The sequence below is a fragment of the Schistocerca piceifrons genome, chromosome 3, assembly GCF_021461385.2.
Source record: "Schistocerca piceifrons isolate TAMUIC-IGC-003096 chromosome 3, iqSchPice1.1, whole genome shotgun sequence".
Lineage (NCBI taxonomy): Eukaryota > Metazoa > Arthropoda > Insecta > Orthoptera > Acrididae > Schistocerca > Schistocerca piceifrons.
The window spans coordinates 159,395,583-159,415,528 of record NC_060140.1 but is presented as its reverse complement, the minus strand read 5'-3'; the positions used below and the strand labels follow the sequence as shown (position 1 = coordinate 159,415,528).

General features: G+C 39.3%; 1 protein-coding gene across 2 annotated transcripts in view; it reads left to right on the top strand.

The window, feature by feature from the left end:
• The window catches only part of LOC124789786 (solute carrier family 22 member 7-like), a 133,305-nt gene that overhangs the window by 94,496 nt on the left and 18,863 nt on the right, over positions 1–19,946 (top strand). For both annotated transcript variants that reach the window (XM_047257254.1, XM_047257253.1), the window contains one exon: positions 16,826–17,013. In XM_047257254.1, coding sequence (XP_047113210.1) covers positions 16,826–17,013 — 188 coding nt within the window. The remainder of the gene's footprint in view (positions 1–16,825; positions 17,014–19,946) is intronic.

Genomic DNA, 19,946 nt, shown 5'->3' with positions numbered 1-19,946 from the left:
ATAGAACCCTGCACCTAAGAGGACCCGCTGAAAATGTGGCTGTACAAACCGCAATCCGTAAAATTTCTAATTTCTTTTATTATTATAGTTGTACTTTGGACATACGCAGTTATTTGGTTGTTATAAGTGTATTATGGTATTAGGTTAGTGCGTACGTTCGTAGGGTATTTGTTTTTGTGTTGGTATTCCGATTCCTATGCTTTATTTGTCAGTTGTTATTTTTTAGTTGTAGATCGCAGTTGTTATTTGAGTTTACATAGCGTCATTTTGTAGTTATAGGAAAATGAGTGTAGCTGAGGACGCTACAGAATGGAGTGGCAAATGGACAAATGGGTAGATTTCTGTCGTATTCTTCCGTCAGCGTTCAATAGAGGGGTGACAGCACTGAAGACAATCAGAAACATTTGCGCCGTGTATGACGATAATGCCACTGAACAGAGCATCCCAAGTAAATGGTTTTCGCGCTTTAAGTAGGATCGTTTCGACATTAGTGACTCTCCATGTTCTGGAAGACGTTCAGGGTTCTATGAAGAACGTTTCAATGCATTAATCCACAATGATCCGAGTCTGTGCACTCCAGAACTGTCAAATGTGAAGAAATGTGACCTTTCCATCGTTGTGTGACGCTTGCACGCAACGGGGCAGGTTCATAATGGGATGTATGGGTACCGCAGGGTCTAAACCAAACTCACTGAAATCTCCAATGTTCTTTGCTACACAGGAGAAAAATAAGCTGCGGATTGAAACCAGTATCCCAGATCATCTTCTACAGAGGCAGTATACTACCGCATTCATAAAGGACAAGACCGGTCTCCGCAGCAGCTTGCTCCAACTTTTCCACTGTCATTCGTGGCAATTAATCGCAATCAATGAACTACAAAGTACACTGTTATACGATCCGACAACAAAGTAACGTTTTCTGTGAAAACGTGGCCTAGTGGCAGGCGCTGAAGTCTAGGTTTGAAGCTGTCCAGTTTATTCCTCATAAAAAAATTCGGCAAGCTCTTCAAGTTTATAGGTATCGTTTTCAAACAGTCTGTATGAAAACGTCCAATAATTTCAACTTTAACAGTTTTTAAATTCGATGGTAATTATTTCACCTTTTAATTAGTTTTATTTTTCGTCTTAATAAATTGCTACTTGTTCCTTGGGTAAAGAACAGATTTGTTCTATCGCCTATATGGGGAAGGTGTTGAAATAACAAAAAAAAGTATACATTGTATTAGACGCTGTTTCATCAAAGCAACAAATCACATTAACTGTAATGCTCACAGATCAACTGATGGTACATAACAAGAAAAACCGAAGTATAACAAATTAAGATAAAAAATTATGATGAGATACTTCCCACTCCCAAAGTAAATGAATTGCTCTTCAGCTATCATCTAATTTGTGAAATGTAATGTAAATGTTAAAGAAACGTGTGTAAGCGTAGTCCCCCAATTCCACGGTGCTTCTACTATTATAAAATTTTTTTGATGTGCACTTGTAAAACTTTTATTGTGGGCTGATAAAATACATTACAGCAGGTAAAAGAATTACTTTAAAAATTTGAAATAAAAATAAAAGTCAAATTCTGAGTGACCTGATAGGATTGCCAGTCGTTATCTTAAAAAAGTAGAACACAATATAAAACGTCCGAAGCATCACAAATATTATAATATCTGACTGTACGCGTTTTTGTACTGATAATTCAATAGACCTTAGTCCTAGAGAGCAAAATGTGCATTCTTATGGATGTAATTTTATAAAATTAGCTCTTGAAGTAGTGTTAACGTGTCAGGATTGGTGAGGAAGGGAAAGCAGTGGGCACCCATTGAGGTGAAGAAAACCAAACACATTTTAGGTGCATGGCTGTTTAATGCCGTAATATGGAAAGTAAGGCCTAGGGAAGCCGCCTAAACTGAATGGGCTGCTTCCCAAGAGAGAAGGAGAGGAGAACGTCTGGTCGGGTCGGAAGCTGCCAGCAGAAGGGAGCAGTCGGCGTGTCCGCTACCGGCGGCTGGCAGCGGTCCCACCACCACGTGACCGCCTCCAAACCTCCCTATCGTACACGCCCAGTTCGGTAGCGTTACCTCGTCAGCAACAAGTGAGTGTAGCTGCTGATAGTTCGCCACGTGAGTTTCAAAGTGGTTCTGTCAGGTTTTGCAACATGGCTGATCTGCTGCAATTACCTGCCAGGTAGAAGGCACTGACAGACATCAAGTGAAACATAAAAATCAAATTTTATACCATTAAATCCGTTCAGTATCGGCCCCCACTGTACCTTAGTATGAAATTCTTCTAAGAATCTCCTGTTTTTTTTGCGTGTGACAGTTAAGCACGTCGTCGCGATGTTTTTGAACCTACTTGTAAATTTCTGTTTTTTCAAAAAGATTGATAATTCTACATTTATTAATATCCAACCAGATTTTTAAGGGCTACATCTACGTTATTAAATTTATGTATGTTCTCACTCAACTGTTTACTGACTGTAGAGACACTTTCCTCAGTCGCCTGAAAAATTCTTTACATTAGTGAGTGAACGGTCTTACAGTCTGTCCAATACAACATTACGTTCATGTGCCACATTGAATTCTGCAGACAACATATCCCGTTCATTGGTTCGTTTACCGGTGCTGTGTCGGATTTTCTTCCTTGATGTGTAGTGTGTATTAATACTTATACGTACGTTAGTTTCCTTAAACAATTGTATGAAAAATGAACTATCAAGGTCATCCGTCCCTAAGCTTACACACTTCTTAACCTAAATTATCCTAAGGACGAACCCACACACCCATGCCCGGGGGAGGACTCGAAGCTCCGTCGGGACCAGCTGCACAGTCCTCCTTAGACCGCTCGGCTAATCCCACGCGGCATACAATTGTATCGTTTTGTCTGGGAGTGCACATTAGTATGGTAGACTGCCGAACTACGACTCTTTGTACTTGAAACTTCGTCCATCTAATGTAATCTCATCAGATATATCCCCACTCTGTGTTTTAAATGTCTGATTATAGATATCTGTGATCGTTTCCGCTCTGAAACCATTATTGGCAGCTCGATTTAGAAAGATCACTAACTCTTTCTAAATTTCGTCATCGTACAGTAGCAGATTTTAAGGTTTGGTATTCCAGAACAGATACAGACTCGCTTGTGGCAAGCTGGATATCAATAATCATTATTGGTTGTACGGTCTGTAGCAGTCAGATTACGAAACAGCGAGGAGGGATATGGGAAACGTATACTTTAGTTAAGTTATACTTCTTTCATAAAATTTATATTAGGGTATAAGGAGCTAAACTGCTGACCTAAGTGAGAGGGAACAGAAAGTCAACATATTCAGCTCTTATAATTCTGCACATATTACCTAACAGTAGAATTAAGAGCCTTTTTCAAGTGATAGAAATTTACAGCTACATCGAAAACCGTCTTGACGATCCGATTGATGATGAGATTTAAGAGATTCATTTAGTATTTACACCAAGCTAATTACAGAAAGTAACAGTCATGAAGCTCACTACTACTCCTGTTTGAGTTAGATTCACTGAATTAACAACTTCTACAGATATGTTGTGCCTTGGTTTCATAAATTTTTCATGCCTTCATGAGCCACTAACTGCAGCTCGATGCACCCATTGTGTTCAACCGTTGCCGCAGAGCCTCCCCAACATGTCATACGTCACCAACAGCAAGCAAGCAGATCGGACACGGCACTTTCGCTCCCAAATGGGTTCTATTACCTGCATACAGCTAATTTCACCCACTGTGTTTATCAGTCCTGTCAAGACGATCGGAACCGTTGCCTGCTGATTACGCAACCTTAGCTGGCACTGGTGGTCCTTGAACGTGTGTAAGAGGACGACCCTGCAACCAGTACTCACTTTCGCCTGTCCCCCAAAAACACGTAGCCGCCGCTCATCGCCACAAACCGTCATATATGTGTCGGCCAGCAAGGACGAGCAAGTCGGTAGGCACTGCGACAAGTTTAGTCACTATACACCACACATCGAGAGAAGAGCTCTGACAGCTGGCAGAGCAGTTGCCAGTATTCGACACTGACGGGAAGCAAGCCAGTGGAAGGGGGGCAGACCTTCCCGTTCCACCATTCGGTCGGCGGCAACACTCGACTCCTTCAGAACCTATCATTGCCGCGTCATTCATTGCAGCATTTCTGCAGAGGCAGCATTCTGCTGACCGATGTGTTCCTTGATAGAATATTTTTTCATATTCGCTACCAGTGTTTGTCACCTGACATGAACACAAACAAATATTTTCTTCATTGATTTTGCAGCTATTTGACTGCAACAATTTTTATATTATTGTTATACGGTTCAAATTTCCCCGTATTTCACATCAGTCTGATACCTTTTGAAATATAAATTAGTTACTGTATTTGAAAATGGCCAATGGCCAAACTCTGGATCGTATAACAATAAAATAGAAAATATTAGCGTCAAACGGTGGAAACATCTTTAAAAAAATTACCATGACTATGGTTTCAACCAAAATAAAAACTACGCACAGTCAAATTTTCAGGATTAATAAGGTAGAGCAAATCGAGAGGCAGATCGTATAATGCAACTATCTTGTTAGAGCAATTATTGTAAAAAGCAACCGTGCAGTGTTACCCTCTGAAAGTAATTTAGTTGCGTTGACCGTGAATACCTAACGGAGGTAGCTTATCGGAAGTGAAAGTCAGAATTACGTAAATATTAAAAAGTAACAAACAATAATGTTGTTGTTGTTGTGGTCTTCAGTCCTGAGCCTGGTTTGATGCAGCTCTCCATGCTACTCTATCCTGTGCAATCTTCTTCATCACCCAATACTTACTGCAACCTACATCCTTCTGAGTCTGTTTAGTGTATTCATCTCTTGGAATCCCTCCACGATTTTTACCCTCCACGCTGCCCTCCAGTGCTACATTTGTGATCCCTTGATGCCTCAGAACATGTCCTACAAACCGGTCCCTTCTTCTTGTCAAGTTGTGCCACAAACTCCTCTTCTCCCGAATTCTATTCAATGCCTCGTCATTATTTATGTGATCTACCCACTCAATCTTGAGCATTCTTCTGTAGCACCACATTTCGAAAGCTTCTATTCTCTTCTTGTCCAAACTATTTATCGTCCATGTTTCACTTTCATACATGGCTACATTCCATACAAATACTTTCAGAAACGACTTCCCGACACTTAAATCTATACTACATGTTAACAAATTTCTCTTCTTCAGAAACGCTTTCCTTGTCATTGCCAGTCCACATTTTATATCTTCTCTACTTTGACCATCATCAATTGTTTTTGTCCCCAAATAGCAAAACTCCTTTACTACTTTAAGTGTCTCATTTCCTAATCCAATTCCCTTAGCATCACCCGACTTAATTCGACTACATTCCATTATCCTCGTTTTGCTTTTGTTGATGTTCATCTTGTATCCTCCTTTCAAGAACTGTCTATTCCGTTCAACTGCTCTTCCAAGTCCTTTGCTGTCTCTGACATAATTACAATGTTATCGGTGAACCTCAAAGTTATTATTTCTTCGCCATGGATTTTAATACCGATTCCGAATTTTTCTTTTGTTTCCTTTACTGCTTGCTCAATATAGAGATTGAATAACACCAGGGAGAGGCTACAATGCTTTCTCACACCTTTCCCAACAACTGCTTCCCTTTCATGACTCTCGACTCTTATAACTGCTATCTAGTTTCTGTACAAATTGTAAATAGCCTTTCGCTCCATGTATTTTACCCCTGCTACCTTTAGAATTTGAAAGAGAGTATTCCAGTCAACATTTTCCAAAGCTTTCTCTAAGTCTACAAATGAAAGAAACGTAGGTTTGCCTTTGCTTAATCTTTCTTCTAAGATAAGTCGTAAGGTCAGTATTGCCTCACGTGTTCCTACATTTCTACGGAATCCCAACTGATCTTCCCCAAGGTTGGCTTCTACCAGTTTTTCAATTCGTCTGTAAAGAATTCGCGCTAGTATTTTGCAGCTGTGACTTACTAAACTGATAGTTCGGTAATTTTCACATCTGTCAACAACTGCTTTCCTTGGGATTGGAATAATTATAGTCTTCTTGAAATCTGAGGGTATTTCGCCTGTCTCATACATCTGGCTCACAATAATGTACCTATCCACAATGTCCAAAGAATCAAGAAAACGGTCGCCAGCCTAATCAGGCATGAGAGTGATTAACATTATTGTTCAATAAAATAGGTATGAGTAACTTTCACGGACAGACGCAGACTATACTTTGTCACACGAGAGTGCAATGAACTCTGTCACTAGCAGAGGTTGACGTTAAAGAATGTGCTAACAGTTATAGAAGGACAACGCTATTTGCACAAATACAAAAGATAACGAGATACACTTTTGCCTTCAAGGCTTGTCCAAACTGAAAGGTTTCCATAATAATACTACTAAATTGGACATAGATTTAGTATCACTTTTCAAACATTTCCTTTCTTAACAAGAGATGTAAGTAAATTTCACTGCAAAATTATAAATTGGGAATAGGTTTAGTCTTTCCTTTACTAATTAGCTTTCTAACTGGCGTGTGAAAAAAAAAGGAGTTCACTAGCAAACTATTTCTCACTGTCCTCTGAATAACAGAAGTTACTGTTTTCATAGATAGTGGTCTTTCTATTAATTGTTATCTATCATGAGCATAATGGACAATCTGTGGGTCCTGTTACACTATTAATACACACTTTCAATACACAAGAGAAAGAAGTACTTAGCAAGCATGACTATATAACTTTCCACAATAGCTGATTTCAACTTTTACTGCAGTGAGACACAAAATTGTCATATTTATAGGATACTGACTCACCTTCTGCGATTTACAACAGCAAAAATTTATAAGCCTCACTTTTAAGAACTTTTAATTTAGAAGTTGACAGCAAACTGTTATGATATATTTTTGAACTACTTTATTACTTTAAATTGTATTTTTCACTTTAGTTTTTAGCAAGCCCACAAACTTTTAATAAGCAGTTTAAATTGCAAAATTACTTCCACCACACAGTATTTACTTTAGCTCACTCTTTTGCCACATTAAATTTAACTTTCTTTTTACTAAGTTCAAGAGGCATTAATTAGTAAAACACTGGGCTTTAATGTTCTTTCGATAAGGTCACTCCATATTTACTTTAGCATGGGAAGGATCGTAAGTAGAAATAGACAGAGGATAAAGCAAGATAAGTTTTCACACATTGTCTTTTCGTTTAACTTTTAATTTAAAACAAATAAATCATCCACATGAGCTGATCCTTCACTGTACATTTCTACAATTCCTTGGTTCCGTTACAATGACTGCGCAGTGTGGTGGCGAGTGCATGTTAGAGGGTGAATTTGCAGGCGGAAATGCTGGACTCGGTCATTTCTTTGTGGCGATGATAGATACCATTCCAGAATAGTTCCAGCTCTTTATCCATCCATCCGAGCCTTGGCACATTGAAAAACAGCACCAAAAGCCTCTCTTGGCACCAGCACAATTCACAACCTTTTCGCGAGCTGTTGACAGTCAGGTAGCTCGTCCACGACTGACTCTTAATCCAACTCTTCTACCTATGAAAACCACAATTTGCGCGCGCTTCTAAGTTCCGTTCCGGGGGGAACTACACCACCTTTTACATACTAATTAACTAAGAACCCTAAGTGAAGGTCAGCAGTTTACATAACAGAAAACAGTCACTTTAAACAAATCATATCGTTTGCACATATTGGAAGTTCTACAGAAAATTATTTAAGTTAAAGTAATCAGTTTTAAAGATAACCTAAGAGATTATATGAGAAAGACAAAACATATAATTTGCTCATATTGTACATATTACAGAGATTACGTCCCCTACACTCCAAAAAGACATCAAAGTTTTTAAGGGGCTCCGGAAAGGCTCAAAATCATGAAAAGTTCAATTTTTACTTTTTTGTGTTTTCTGAATCTGCAGACTATTACATTTTAATTGATATATAATTTATTCAATTCCGAAGACTACAACAATTTTTAATTTTTTTTTGAAATGTGTTCTACATGGGCGTGACCCATTGTGGCGCTGTTAAACTGCTATCAAATGGTGTTATTATTAACATCCGTGTTCATCAGGTACATTTTAGTGATGTGAGATAAAGTATGTGTTGTGGCTAACCTCTGATGGTTCAATATATATCGCTGGTGTGAATGTCGATTGTTTCATGTTTATTTACTCTGTCGTTATCTCGAAAATATTCGTAATTAATTCTGTTTCTTGAGTCTCTGTTTTGTTGAAGTATAATAATGAGTGAAAGTAAAGTTATTAGAAATCCTCTGAAAGCTTTTAAGAAAAGGAGAAATGTTGGAAAGCCAAAGGTATGTGTTATTACTGTAAACAATAAAGATGATAACCAAGTGGGTGAACCTAACCTCTCAAGTACACCTGCCCATAGCAGTCAAAGTGGGAAAGAAAATACTTCACAGAAGAAGCTTGGTTCAATGAGTGAAAACTATGAATGTTTTATGGGCGAATCGGATGTGAATGATATATTTGATATGTCGGTTCTCAAAGGAATTTTTTCAAACTGTGTAAGATGTATTCATTGTAGTGAAGTTGGTCTGGAACTCTCCATAATAAAGCACGTAGGACTTGCTAGTGAAATACAAATGAAATGTGATAAGTGTTCATACATGACCACCTTTTGGAACAGTGTTGCAGTAACTGCAACTGAAGAAAATGGTAGCAAAATCTACGAACACAACATTTGATTTGTTTATTCCTTGCGTTCAGTTGGTAAGGGTGCTACTGCAGGTGCAATTTTCTGTGGCATCATGAATCTTCCAAATCCCCCAACCAAGTTTACGACCTACAATAAATTAATAGGGTCTAAAGTAGAAGATGTCTGTATAAAATCTATGAAGAACGCTGTGGAAGAGGCAGTAATGGAAAATAATGGTAACTTGAGATTTGACTGCAGCGTTCGATGGTACCTGGCATAAACGGGGACACACATCTCTTCATGGTGTAGTATCTGCCACCAGTATGTATACAGGGAAAGTTTTAGATGTAGCAGTAATATCAAAGTATTGTAGATGTCCACAAAAATATAAAGGTACACATCAAAATAATTGCAAAGCGAACTATAGTGGCAGTAGTGGAGGAATGGGAGTGGCTGGTGTTGCCAGTATATTCCAGCGTTCTGAGGCGTGTGATAAAGTGTGATATGTTAATTATCTTGGTGACGGTGATTCTAAAAGTTTCAAACATGTTCAAGGACTGAAGCCCTATGGTGATGATGTTGTAGTGCAGAAATTTGAGTGTATTGGACACGTACAGAAGCGAATGGGAACAAGACTTCGGCGACTGAAAGCTTCGTACAAAATACAAAAACTCAGTGATGGTAAAGGGTTGGATGGGAAGGGAAGGTTAACTGACAGTGTAATTGACAAAATACAGAACTATTATGGAAAGGCTATTAGGCAAAATACACAAAGTGTCGACGAAATGAAGAAGGCTGCTTGGGCTCTTTTTTTTCATACTTCTTCAACCGATGAAAATCCCCAACATAACTTGTGTCCCAAAGAAGAAGACGGTGTAAATATAACAAAGGATTGCTAACTGGTGAAGTGTACACTCATAAGCATAGTCTGCCTCATGCAATAATGGAGGTGATAAAACCTATTTTCAGAGACTTAGCAGCACCTGAACTGTTGAAAAAGTGTATTCACGGACAAACTCAAAACCCCAATGAAAGTGTAAATAGTGTTATATGGTCGAGAATCCCCAAGACTGTATTTGTAGGAATAGAAACACTTCACTTTGGTGTGTATGATGCTGTTGCGACTTTCAATGATGGCAACATTGTAAGGTGCAAGGTATTTAGAAATATGGGAATGAAGATAGGTTCTAACATGGTACGAGCGATGCTTGCTTTAGACAAGGAACGCCTTCGGGCTGCAGACAGGGCTGTAAAGAGTCTAGAAATACAAGCAAGAGTAAACAGGAGGAGGAACAAGAGGAAGCTGGAGGAGGAGTTTGCAGAGGATGAAGATAATCCATCCTATGGAATTGGAATGCACTAAAAAGTTAATCCAATCTTTGTCGCTCGATTCCCAAAACTTTTATTTTCTCATACTAATTACATGTTTTCTAAGGATCTTCCAAACATATTTGTTTCAAACTTTCAGAAAATGTTACACAGTACCTTCTGCATAATTTAACACAGCCTTTTTCCAAAAAACTGTATATTTTGAATATATAAATAAAAAATTGCAAAAAAATGTTGTGAATTTTCATTACAATTGAAAAAAAATCATCTTTAATAACTGAACTAAAATTTTGTAAAATCCCTGTGTTAAGTCGTAGCCCATATTCCAATAAATAATCAGTAAAAAGTTCAACTTCCTACCTCAAATACTTTGTGAGGAAAGATGTAATTTATAAGCGTTATTTTAACATTGCAAGTATAGGGCGTTCCGGAGCCCCTTAACACAGAGAAGAATAAACACTCTCATGGTTTCGATTCAATCCAACAACATTTACAGAAATTCAACATTATAACATTAAAGAAAACAAAAGGCAAAACAAATCAGTACGGCATTTGAGTTATGGTGTTACAGACGTTACCGTTATTTTTCTTGCTGTAGAACGGAAACCCTAGTAACATCGTCATATGATTGGTCATCTCTCGTCACGACCTCATAGTCTTCGGTATCTTCGCTGCTTCTGTTCTCAGCATCTAATAAGGAAATTACAATAATATGAACGCATTCGTCTCTTACATTTTCTTCTATGTTTCACCTCGTAATCTCTTTCCACACTTGGTTCATTATGTTCTTCCAATTTTCCGGCGTTGTTCGTGGGACAGCCTCACTTACTAGCCCCTCTGCGTCTCTCAACGTAAAGGTTTTGTTTCGCTCCGCAACATCTGCTTTTATTTGAGCCCAGATGAGTAGTGTAATGGCAATGGCAGTGGTACTGTGGAAGATGTATAACTTTGTGGCCGTGGTTCTCTGCTAATTTATCAGTCACATAATGCGCCTCTTGTGGCTTGTATCGTTTCCCTAATACCCAGAAGTTCTGTTTTCTCCATAGTCTCTTCAAAACCTATTTTACTATGTTTCAATCAGCTGACTATTTCGTCTCTCCTTGCAGCAGCCGTTGGCACATTATTTAATTGTACAGAATGAGACGGCCCATTGTTCATTAGAAAAACACTACCAGAACTGAGGTTTAGTAGCAAACGAGTAGCGAACCACTCTTTGAATGTATGTGCAATCAACTCCTCGTTGTAGTCGGCAGTTTTTCTATGACTGAAACATCATTACAACACCGGGCGCAAAACTATTCAAAGAGTCAGCATGAACTGTAATTAGTCGCTCTCGCTTACCAGTCGACACACTCATAGTTGGGTGGCGTGTGTCGTCTGTCCTTTCGTCGGAACATGCATGACGCACGTTGACCCGTGTTTCATCAATCCATATTACATTTTCATCATTCACTGTGAATTGCCCCCTCTGTTTATTGAATGGCTAGCCACTGAATTGCTATTTATTTATTTGATGGGATAATAATAATTATAAAAAGGTGGCAATTTTATTTAAGCATTGATTTTACTCCTTCGATAATTGCGAGTCAGCGATAGTGCAATGCCGCTCGCTTTTAAGAATACACATTTTATAAGAATTATTTGGTCCAGGAAACATTTTTGCGATTTCGGTTGCGATTTAGACGGTATTTGCGTAATTTTACTGATTAAAAGTTACCGTTTCCGAAAGACGCAGGTTCGATTAAAGCTGTGTGCACTTTTGCGCGTATAACGAAAATATTCATAACACGTCGCGTAACAAAAAGAAACATGCGAATCACAACCGTGATCAAACGAAGAAAATATATGATAACATAAATGTTCTTCGCTGTTATATAGGACAGGCTCAGATTAGACCTTGAAATTTTTAATTATAGGAAATCACAAAGCGTTACACCTTCGAGATATTTGTTTTGAATAAATTGTATTTACCTTCTCTCTCTCTCTCTCCTTTTTACAGCCTTTATACCTTCACATCGATTAAGGAACTTTTCCTTCTCTACCGACCAGTACGAGAACAAAATTCAGACTCAACAAAATGTCTTACATCGAATTATTGCATGCTTAACCCTTAACAATCATATATAGTTTCGTAGTACAAATAATGCTAAAGTCTTGCGTGCACTAGAAAGTCTGTGATACACTGAGCACAAAAATGAAAATAATAAAATCATAATTACATTTTTAATATCATGAATACTTCTTTAAATCATGAAAATAAGGTTTGACATCGTCGTAATATTAATTTTCAGCGTTGTAGCTGCTAGCAACTCGCGTAAGAAACGACATCTCTATGCAACGAATGTCCGCGTTCCATCAATACCTTTCGCCCTGAGAACTTTTTCCAGCGGAAGCTAATTTCTTTTTCAAAACAATGGAGAGACTTGTCGTTCAGCTTGTAAACAAACCACTCTCTGACAGTTACGCCATCAACATTTTAAGCGTCGGATACTCATTCCTGCTGTAGTACGCATACATGTATGTGTTGGCTGATAGCACTGTCGTCAAAGTTGTCTGCTTCAGTTACATGACACCATCTCTCCCTTGACTTTCCAGACGTCATAATGACAGGGCTCGCATCGGCAGCGTCTTTAGCACTTGTGACTCCCTTCACTGTCGCTGTAGAGATGTTCAATGCTTCTGCCACTCTGTCTACCACTTTACTCACTGACATCAAAGTTCCACCACTGCCCCATTTCCTCTCAAAGTAAACACGCAATCTGTATATTAAATTCGTGTGCTTGGGGTTTCAGCGTAGCTTCTTTCCCAAAACCCTCTTATGTGCACAACTGAGCCACTTTCCTCTTATACGCATTTATACACACTTTTCCACTTACACACATGGCAAGAAACTCACAGAAGTAGTGGAATGTACACGTATACACACAATCCTGAACGTAGCACATGGCGCAACTGACTCAAAGCAGCGGGTGCCCAGCAATGTGGTAGCGTAAACAGAAGCTCACGATCTGATTGGCCATTGTGGAGATGCGTGAAGCACGTGCGCCAAGGACGCGTCAACTGTCAGAGCTCTTCTCTCGTCGTAGCTCTTCTCTCGTCGTATGGAGTATAGATGTTCGATAGCATTCGTCTCAGGTGTCCCAAAGTCTCTGCAACGCAGGACAGCAATCTGAAGATGGCCGACTGTGGCAATCACAGATAGCAGCTGTTCACTGGCTAGGCCCAGTCCCGCTCCGTTTGTACACAACAGGCTGTGTTCCTACCAACACTAATGACTTGTCGTCCATATCACAAGGAATATAACTCTAACCTAAACAGAAGCTGAATTCAGTTGAATTACAGTCATTACGCTACTTCTAATTTTTTCTACACTCCAACTCGAAAGTTAACTCAAACAGTGCCAGTGCACTAGATTTTAAGGAAAACTTACAATAAGGTAGTACACAAAAATACGCTGTAAAATACACACAAACAATTCAGTATATCGCAGAAGCAGCTGAGAGCAAAAACTGAATCGTATCCTGTGTAAAAACGATAAACTGTTGCTGATACTAGTGTGTACACTCTCTTGCCCAGTGTCGGTTGTGAATAATATTTTATGATTAATTCTTTAGCTTTAATTATGATCAACTGTACATGCTCCATACCTGTTCATGGCAGATCGTTAAATAAAGATTCAGTGTACGTAATTAAATGAATCTACACTTATCTCTGAAAAAAGTTGTCCATATAGCGCCGCTATCACTTTAAAAAGTCATAACTTGGAAAGTATTAGATGATCCTTTGAAAAACGTTCAACAGCTCTGAAAGTCTTTCTCTTTTATCGTTTGTACCACATATAACTTGGAAAGCAACAAAACGGTGACAGACCAAAATAAGATGCCTTGTGACACATTATACACATAATCTAGATTAGTAACAACGAAATGCGGAAATATAGATGCTAGTTTCAGAGAACACCACGAAAGACAAGCGTAATGAGATGCTTCAAATATGTTCTCTTCACAGAGATAACCAGAACGGGAAATGTTTGAACAGTTCCTGCTGCCACAGTTTGATGAGCTACAATCGACCATCATTTTCCAACATAATGGAAGACCTACAGTTCCCCGCGATATGTGTTGAACGATACATTTCCTATTAGGAGAATGAATGAATCATCATAGTGCCATCGGATCGCCCCTGCGTTCTCTGGAATGAGTACCACGAAACTTATTTTGGAGGGTTACGTTAACGATCGCGTGTTCACAACACTAGTCGATAACTGTGCTACGTACTTACATGAATCAGTAAGTAATCAGAGATACTGGTGATGCTTTTCTGGTATTTACAAGGGCAAATCGAATATAGCGTTCAGATCTACGATCGACGAGTGAGGCAAATCTGAGCTTTTGGCACAAAAGACAATGCTTTCAGAGCTACTTCCATGCGTTCTGCAACCGACAACGATTCTCTCTCTCTGAAAGTTTCCAAATTATTTCTTGAAACAATAGCTAAACTCTATGGACACTGATATTTCTATTTCAGTATTATAATTTTTTTGTTGGCTCCTTGCACAACGTATGTTCCTAAGGATGAAATTACGATATTCAGTGTCTGAAACAAATGTTTCTTATTATCTATAATAATTGCTAACAAATCATCATTCCTGAATAAATGTTTCCATCACCTGTAATGCATAGTGGCTTCTTCAGCACAATGATGAATGTTTTTTGTAAAGTCGCTTGGGAATCGTCGCAGATGATGTTCCTGTGTAGCTGAGCCACTTACACAAGGTCTTCTGGTACAATGGCTATACAAATCACCAAATAACTGAAGTCATATCAAATGAGAATCGTAATAACACCACAGAAGTGGGCAAAGAAGTAAGTTAAATTTTCTACCTTTCATCGGCTCCAAGACGAGTAAAATAAGCGGCCTACTAAGAAAACACTAAATCGTTTTTCATAAGTTTGTCAAAAATTATTCAATAAACCTGACTCGTAAATGATGTGACACTTCTCATAGCGCCTAAGTTACACAAAACACCTTCTTAGTGTAGCCAGTATCACGTTGTTGAAACATTTCACACCGTAGAACAACTCATTATAGGTTTTACCGTAAACGGTACCCCAAATTTTGTATTTAATTGAGCACGCTTTTGTAAACGATCAACGAATAAAACATGACAAAACTTCTATCGTAGCATACACTAAATGGCTACTGGTACTTTGTAAATAGCGAAGCCATAGAAACGAAAATCACTAGCAACGCCCTCACGAGGGGAAGCCCTCAGTAGGGTCGGGGAGCTACAGTTCTGCTTTGCGTGGGATCGATCGATCGTCAAGTTGAAGCGAGCGCATCGGAGTCAACTTTTGCCGTTATACAGAGACACCGTGGGCATCAATGACGTCACAGCCGGCAGCTGGAGTGTGTAAGAGAGAACTGGAAACCAGTCAACAGTCACTTCACTTGTCAGTGGCCAATGAGTACTGGCCTGCCAGTGTGGTTGGAAGGCGGAGAATATCTCAAAGAGTGTTATCCCTGCGAGTCTCTGCATTGTTATCCAAAAGTGATATACGTTCGTAGCGGGACTTCGAAATTCGCCGCGCTACACTCGTTCTCTCAGATATTAATTATACCGTCGCTGCTGTATGAGCGCTCGACGGCAGAGAAAATATATTAGAAAATGAAGGTACAAAAACTGTAACTCTTTTTGTTTTCTACCCGCTTTTGTCTCTTGAGAGTGGAAGCTTAACTTACTTATTAGCTAGTCCTGGTCTAATTAAGACGAAAAAACTTATTGATGTGTAAACGAATTGTGGAAGTTCGTATGAAAGTTGGTGTATGGAAGCAGCAACGTAAAATACATTGCCTTCAATATCAAGATGGTTTTAATTTGTATACATCAGTAATTCCTGGACAATGAAATTTTTTGCAAGATTTCTGAGCAGCTACGACTTTTCACGCAGAAATGAAGCAGGAGATTTTTGGAGAACAAGACCTGGACGCCGCACGAGAGAAGACATGTTATCATGGTAAAGAATGAACTCTTATCTACGCCATTGCCCACTGTTAATCACATTTTGTTATTCTCTGTTCTCTTTCAAATAATTTTTGTAGTGGAAATTGGTTTGACTTTTGCTCAGAAACACCACAAGGACCACCCTAACAACAGCTTTTTCCGAATCACGAAGTACGATAGCTTTTCTGTAACTCGAAGTCCGATTTGCATTTCATTCTTTACCTTTTTCACGGTCATAAACGATTTTAAAACCCCCTTTATATTCACCATTTCCTCCCACATTTTCAACCTCTTATTTTCCTATTTTTTTTCCTTTTTATTAACCACTACACGTTCGCCAGACACGTGTGCTGGTCCTGTGTGGCAGTTTACGCGTATACAACTTTGTCTACGCAATACCGAAGATACACGATAAACATCTCGGCCTCTTGAAACTTTAATTTATGTCTAATCTCTCATTGGCCAACGCGTCTCCCACCGATTGTCGTCCCATGCTCAAAAGTGGTTTAACTACCACGATCACTACACATTCGCCTGTAACAGACATTGTTCTTTTATTGACACCATATGCAACACTCCGGCGTCATAAACGGTAAATATACAAATGGGCAACGTTACCAATCACTTTTGGCCTCTCCGTTTACATAACGAGCGGTAACGTATGAGGTCCAGATGTTGCTTTCATTTAGTTCCGTTGCGCTACGTTTGTGTGTGTGTGTGTGTGTGTGTGTGTGCGTGCGTGTGTTTGTGTCTACTACAGTGATTCTTTAACAACGATGTCCAGTAGCTACTCTGATTGCTGTAATGTATGCTTTGATTCAGCTGGCATCATCGGACTGGCGATCACGGTGATGGCGGCGATAACGCAGTTCTTCACGACGGGCACAATCACCATGGCCAACCTGCAGAGTGTGGAGGTGCATCCTACATGCCTGCGACAGATCGCTGCCTGCGTCGAGTGGGCCGTAGCTGGCGTCGTAATGTCTGCCGTGCCATACGTGGCCCTCATGGTATGTGAAGCGAAATTAACGTGGCGTCTATACTCGCATTTTCATGGTTTGTTACATGAGTGACCTCCAAAAGATGTCAGTCATCAAAATCCTAGCGAAACAGACCGTTGGGGGGGGGGGGTGAGGCGCAGAGGAAAGTACAGGAAAAGAAAGGGAGGGACAGGAGAGTAGGAAGAATGCAAAGGTATCCCGACTACAACTCTCGCAGCTCTTGGATCGGGTTTTCCTGGGCAAAGATTTTACGACCACCATACTTATTGCGTATCACTCTTGTATTAGAAGGTTCCTATACTAATATCGTGTCATACTTGTAACATTTTGTGTTCTTATGTTCCGGCCTTCCTGCTACAGTGGTTGTCAGTTGCCTCAGGAACGCATCAGCAAGAATGACGAAACAGTGGATCATAAGACGCTACAAGTATTCCAAGGAACCATCTCAGCCATGAAAGCTTATATTCTTACGACTATAAAGCACTTATGTCCTCCACATTGTTACACTGCCAATGAACCGGTTGTTACTTTCTAAAAGACAGATGCGACCCTCCAATAAGAGGTCAGGGGTAATGCTGAGAGTTAAGTGGAAGGCCCGTATCACCTCCATATGTGAAGAGTACGTTTCATCTCCACAGAAGACGTAGTGTTACATAGTAAAATATCTCTAAAGTATGACATGTACAAGTGATGCCAGATACTTCCGCTCACAACTCCCCCTACCTTGCTGCAAAGTTCTTTACAGAAACCTCTTCTTATTTGGAGTCTTCTTGGGAACCAATGATGAATTAGTAATTGAAACTACAACGTATGCAAAGAGGATCCAACCCAATGCATCAACCTGGAGGGAACATGCAGCAGAGAGAGAAGCTATAGAGCTATCTCTTAGTCTGTAGCAAATGTTTCTCGGCATACTCGTAGCGTTAATTTTCAAAAATCATACGCGATTTCGATGGTATCCACCACTGCGTCCGTCAGATAAGCCACTGACACTCACAGAAGTACCTCAATTACTAGACCTTAATGACATATTATTGTTCACTACGAACAACAATTGCATCGGACTCAGTGAGGTGAATCGCTGGGGATTGGTTTCTATCAAGGAGTGTACTGGGATGTTTTCTTAGTTTTTCGGTACAATGGTGGCTTCGTCATAAAATAATTGCATGTTATTTGACATTCTCGTAGTTTCTTTATGTGCATTGCACTGGAAAGATCTGCGGAACACTGCACATATTGGCAATATGCTCTGCTTGTCTTGTTCGGAAACCAACTTCTTCCTTTGATTCATGGTAAATGATGTTACATTTCGCCTTTAATCTCTCATTCAGTTCTCTTCAGTTCTGTCTCGGGTTTGCTATTCTGTAGAATTAACTTCACATCAACAGTGATATACAGAAATATGGATAGGTTAATGATTAAGTGTTGGCCCGTGTGCACTTAGAGTATTACGTCAAACAACACAATGGATAAGCAGCACCATGACGTTATTTTTCCTGCAGTTATGGAGTCACAACACAGTACTTTCACGTTAGGGCAAGCGTTTCACTCTAAGCTTTGCGTTGTACGTTTTGCCGACTGTGTTTTACAGGTATCCTCTCTGTCGTGGAGGCATTTTCGCAGAAACAAAGACAAGTAGAGTAACAAAATGATGAAACTATTGTTTACTATTACTCTGCAACTTGCCACCGGAGAGTACGGCGTCCATATACCAGAATACTGGACTATGTCCCTGAACGACGTGAGAAATTAAGGCGGTCTCATTCGGAGTATACTCTAATACAACCTCTTGGTAATAAGTATCAGTATCCACGCATTGCTGAATTCGCAGCCTACATCTCTATTCACATTGTTGATGCATATTCTAATTTGTATACATTCATTGACGATAAAGTCTTAGCACTATTAACCACGGCATACAATCTGCGTCTTCTGTGGCGAAATGTTTAGCTTATTCCTAGGATTGTATATTTCTATATTTGAAGTATCCGTGACATGCTCGTTACAGCATTACTTAGAGCTAAAACGATCTTCTTCTTCTCCTTTTCTTATTCACTTCAAGGAGTTGGCTCATAGCCTCTTCCGTCTTCACCCAAGCCACCATAGCCTAGATCTTCCTCTGTCTCTCTTTCCTTTACGTCTATGGTGGATTACATGCCTGAATATGCTCTCTGCCTCGTTTGTACACTATGCTTCCACTATTTTGTTTTCTCCTATTCTATTCTTTCATACATGCTAGATACATGTCATTCTTTCCTTATTTCAAAATCCCTTACTTGATATCTCACAGAACATCATTTCCTCTTTTTTTTTATTTCACTTTGGTTTATTCTTAATCATATTTGTTCTTTCTTAGTTTTCGTGCAGCTCTCACATCCACATGTGAGCAAAGGTGTTGATTTTATTCTGTAGAATTCTGTCTTTGTGTCCTTCCTGCATTTATTGGGTAATGTGCGAAACATAGTGCAACATATCATTCCAGATTTCTTTAATTTATTTTAGATACCACTTTGATATTAATAAACTAGATAATAGTGCAACAAATAAAATTTACACTCTTGTTCTAATTATTTTCTATTTAGCGTTAGGTTAGAACGTACTAGGCATTTTCCTGTAAAATCTACAACTTTGGATTCATTCTGTGGAGTTTCCAAGACACAGAGTTTGCCTATTAACTCGAAGAGATTTAGATCAAACTGTAAATCATTCCGGACTTTTGCGAAATTACTTGGTCATGAGCAAGAAGTACAGTATTTGAATTGTGAGTGTAGAAACTAATGTTATTTCTCGCATAGTTCACGCTTTTTGTTGTCTAATAGTGTTGTCAATGTATATGTTAAATAAAGTGGGTGAGAGACTGCACCCTTCTCGTAATAGTCTCTTAATTGCTGTTGGTTCTGTTCTCTCTTTGCCTGTAATACCTTAAATGCCTTTATTGAAAG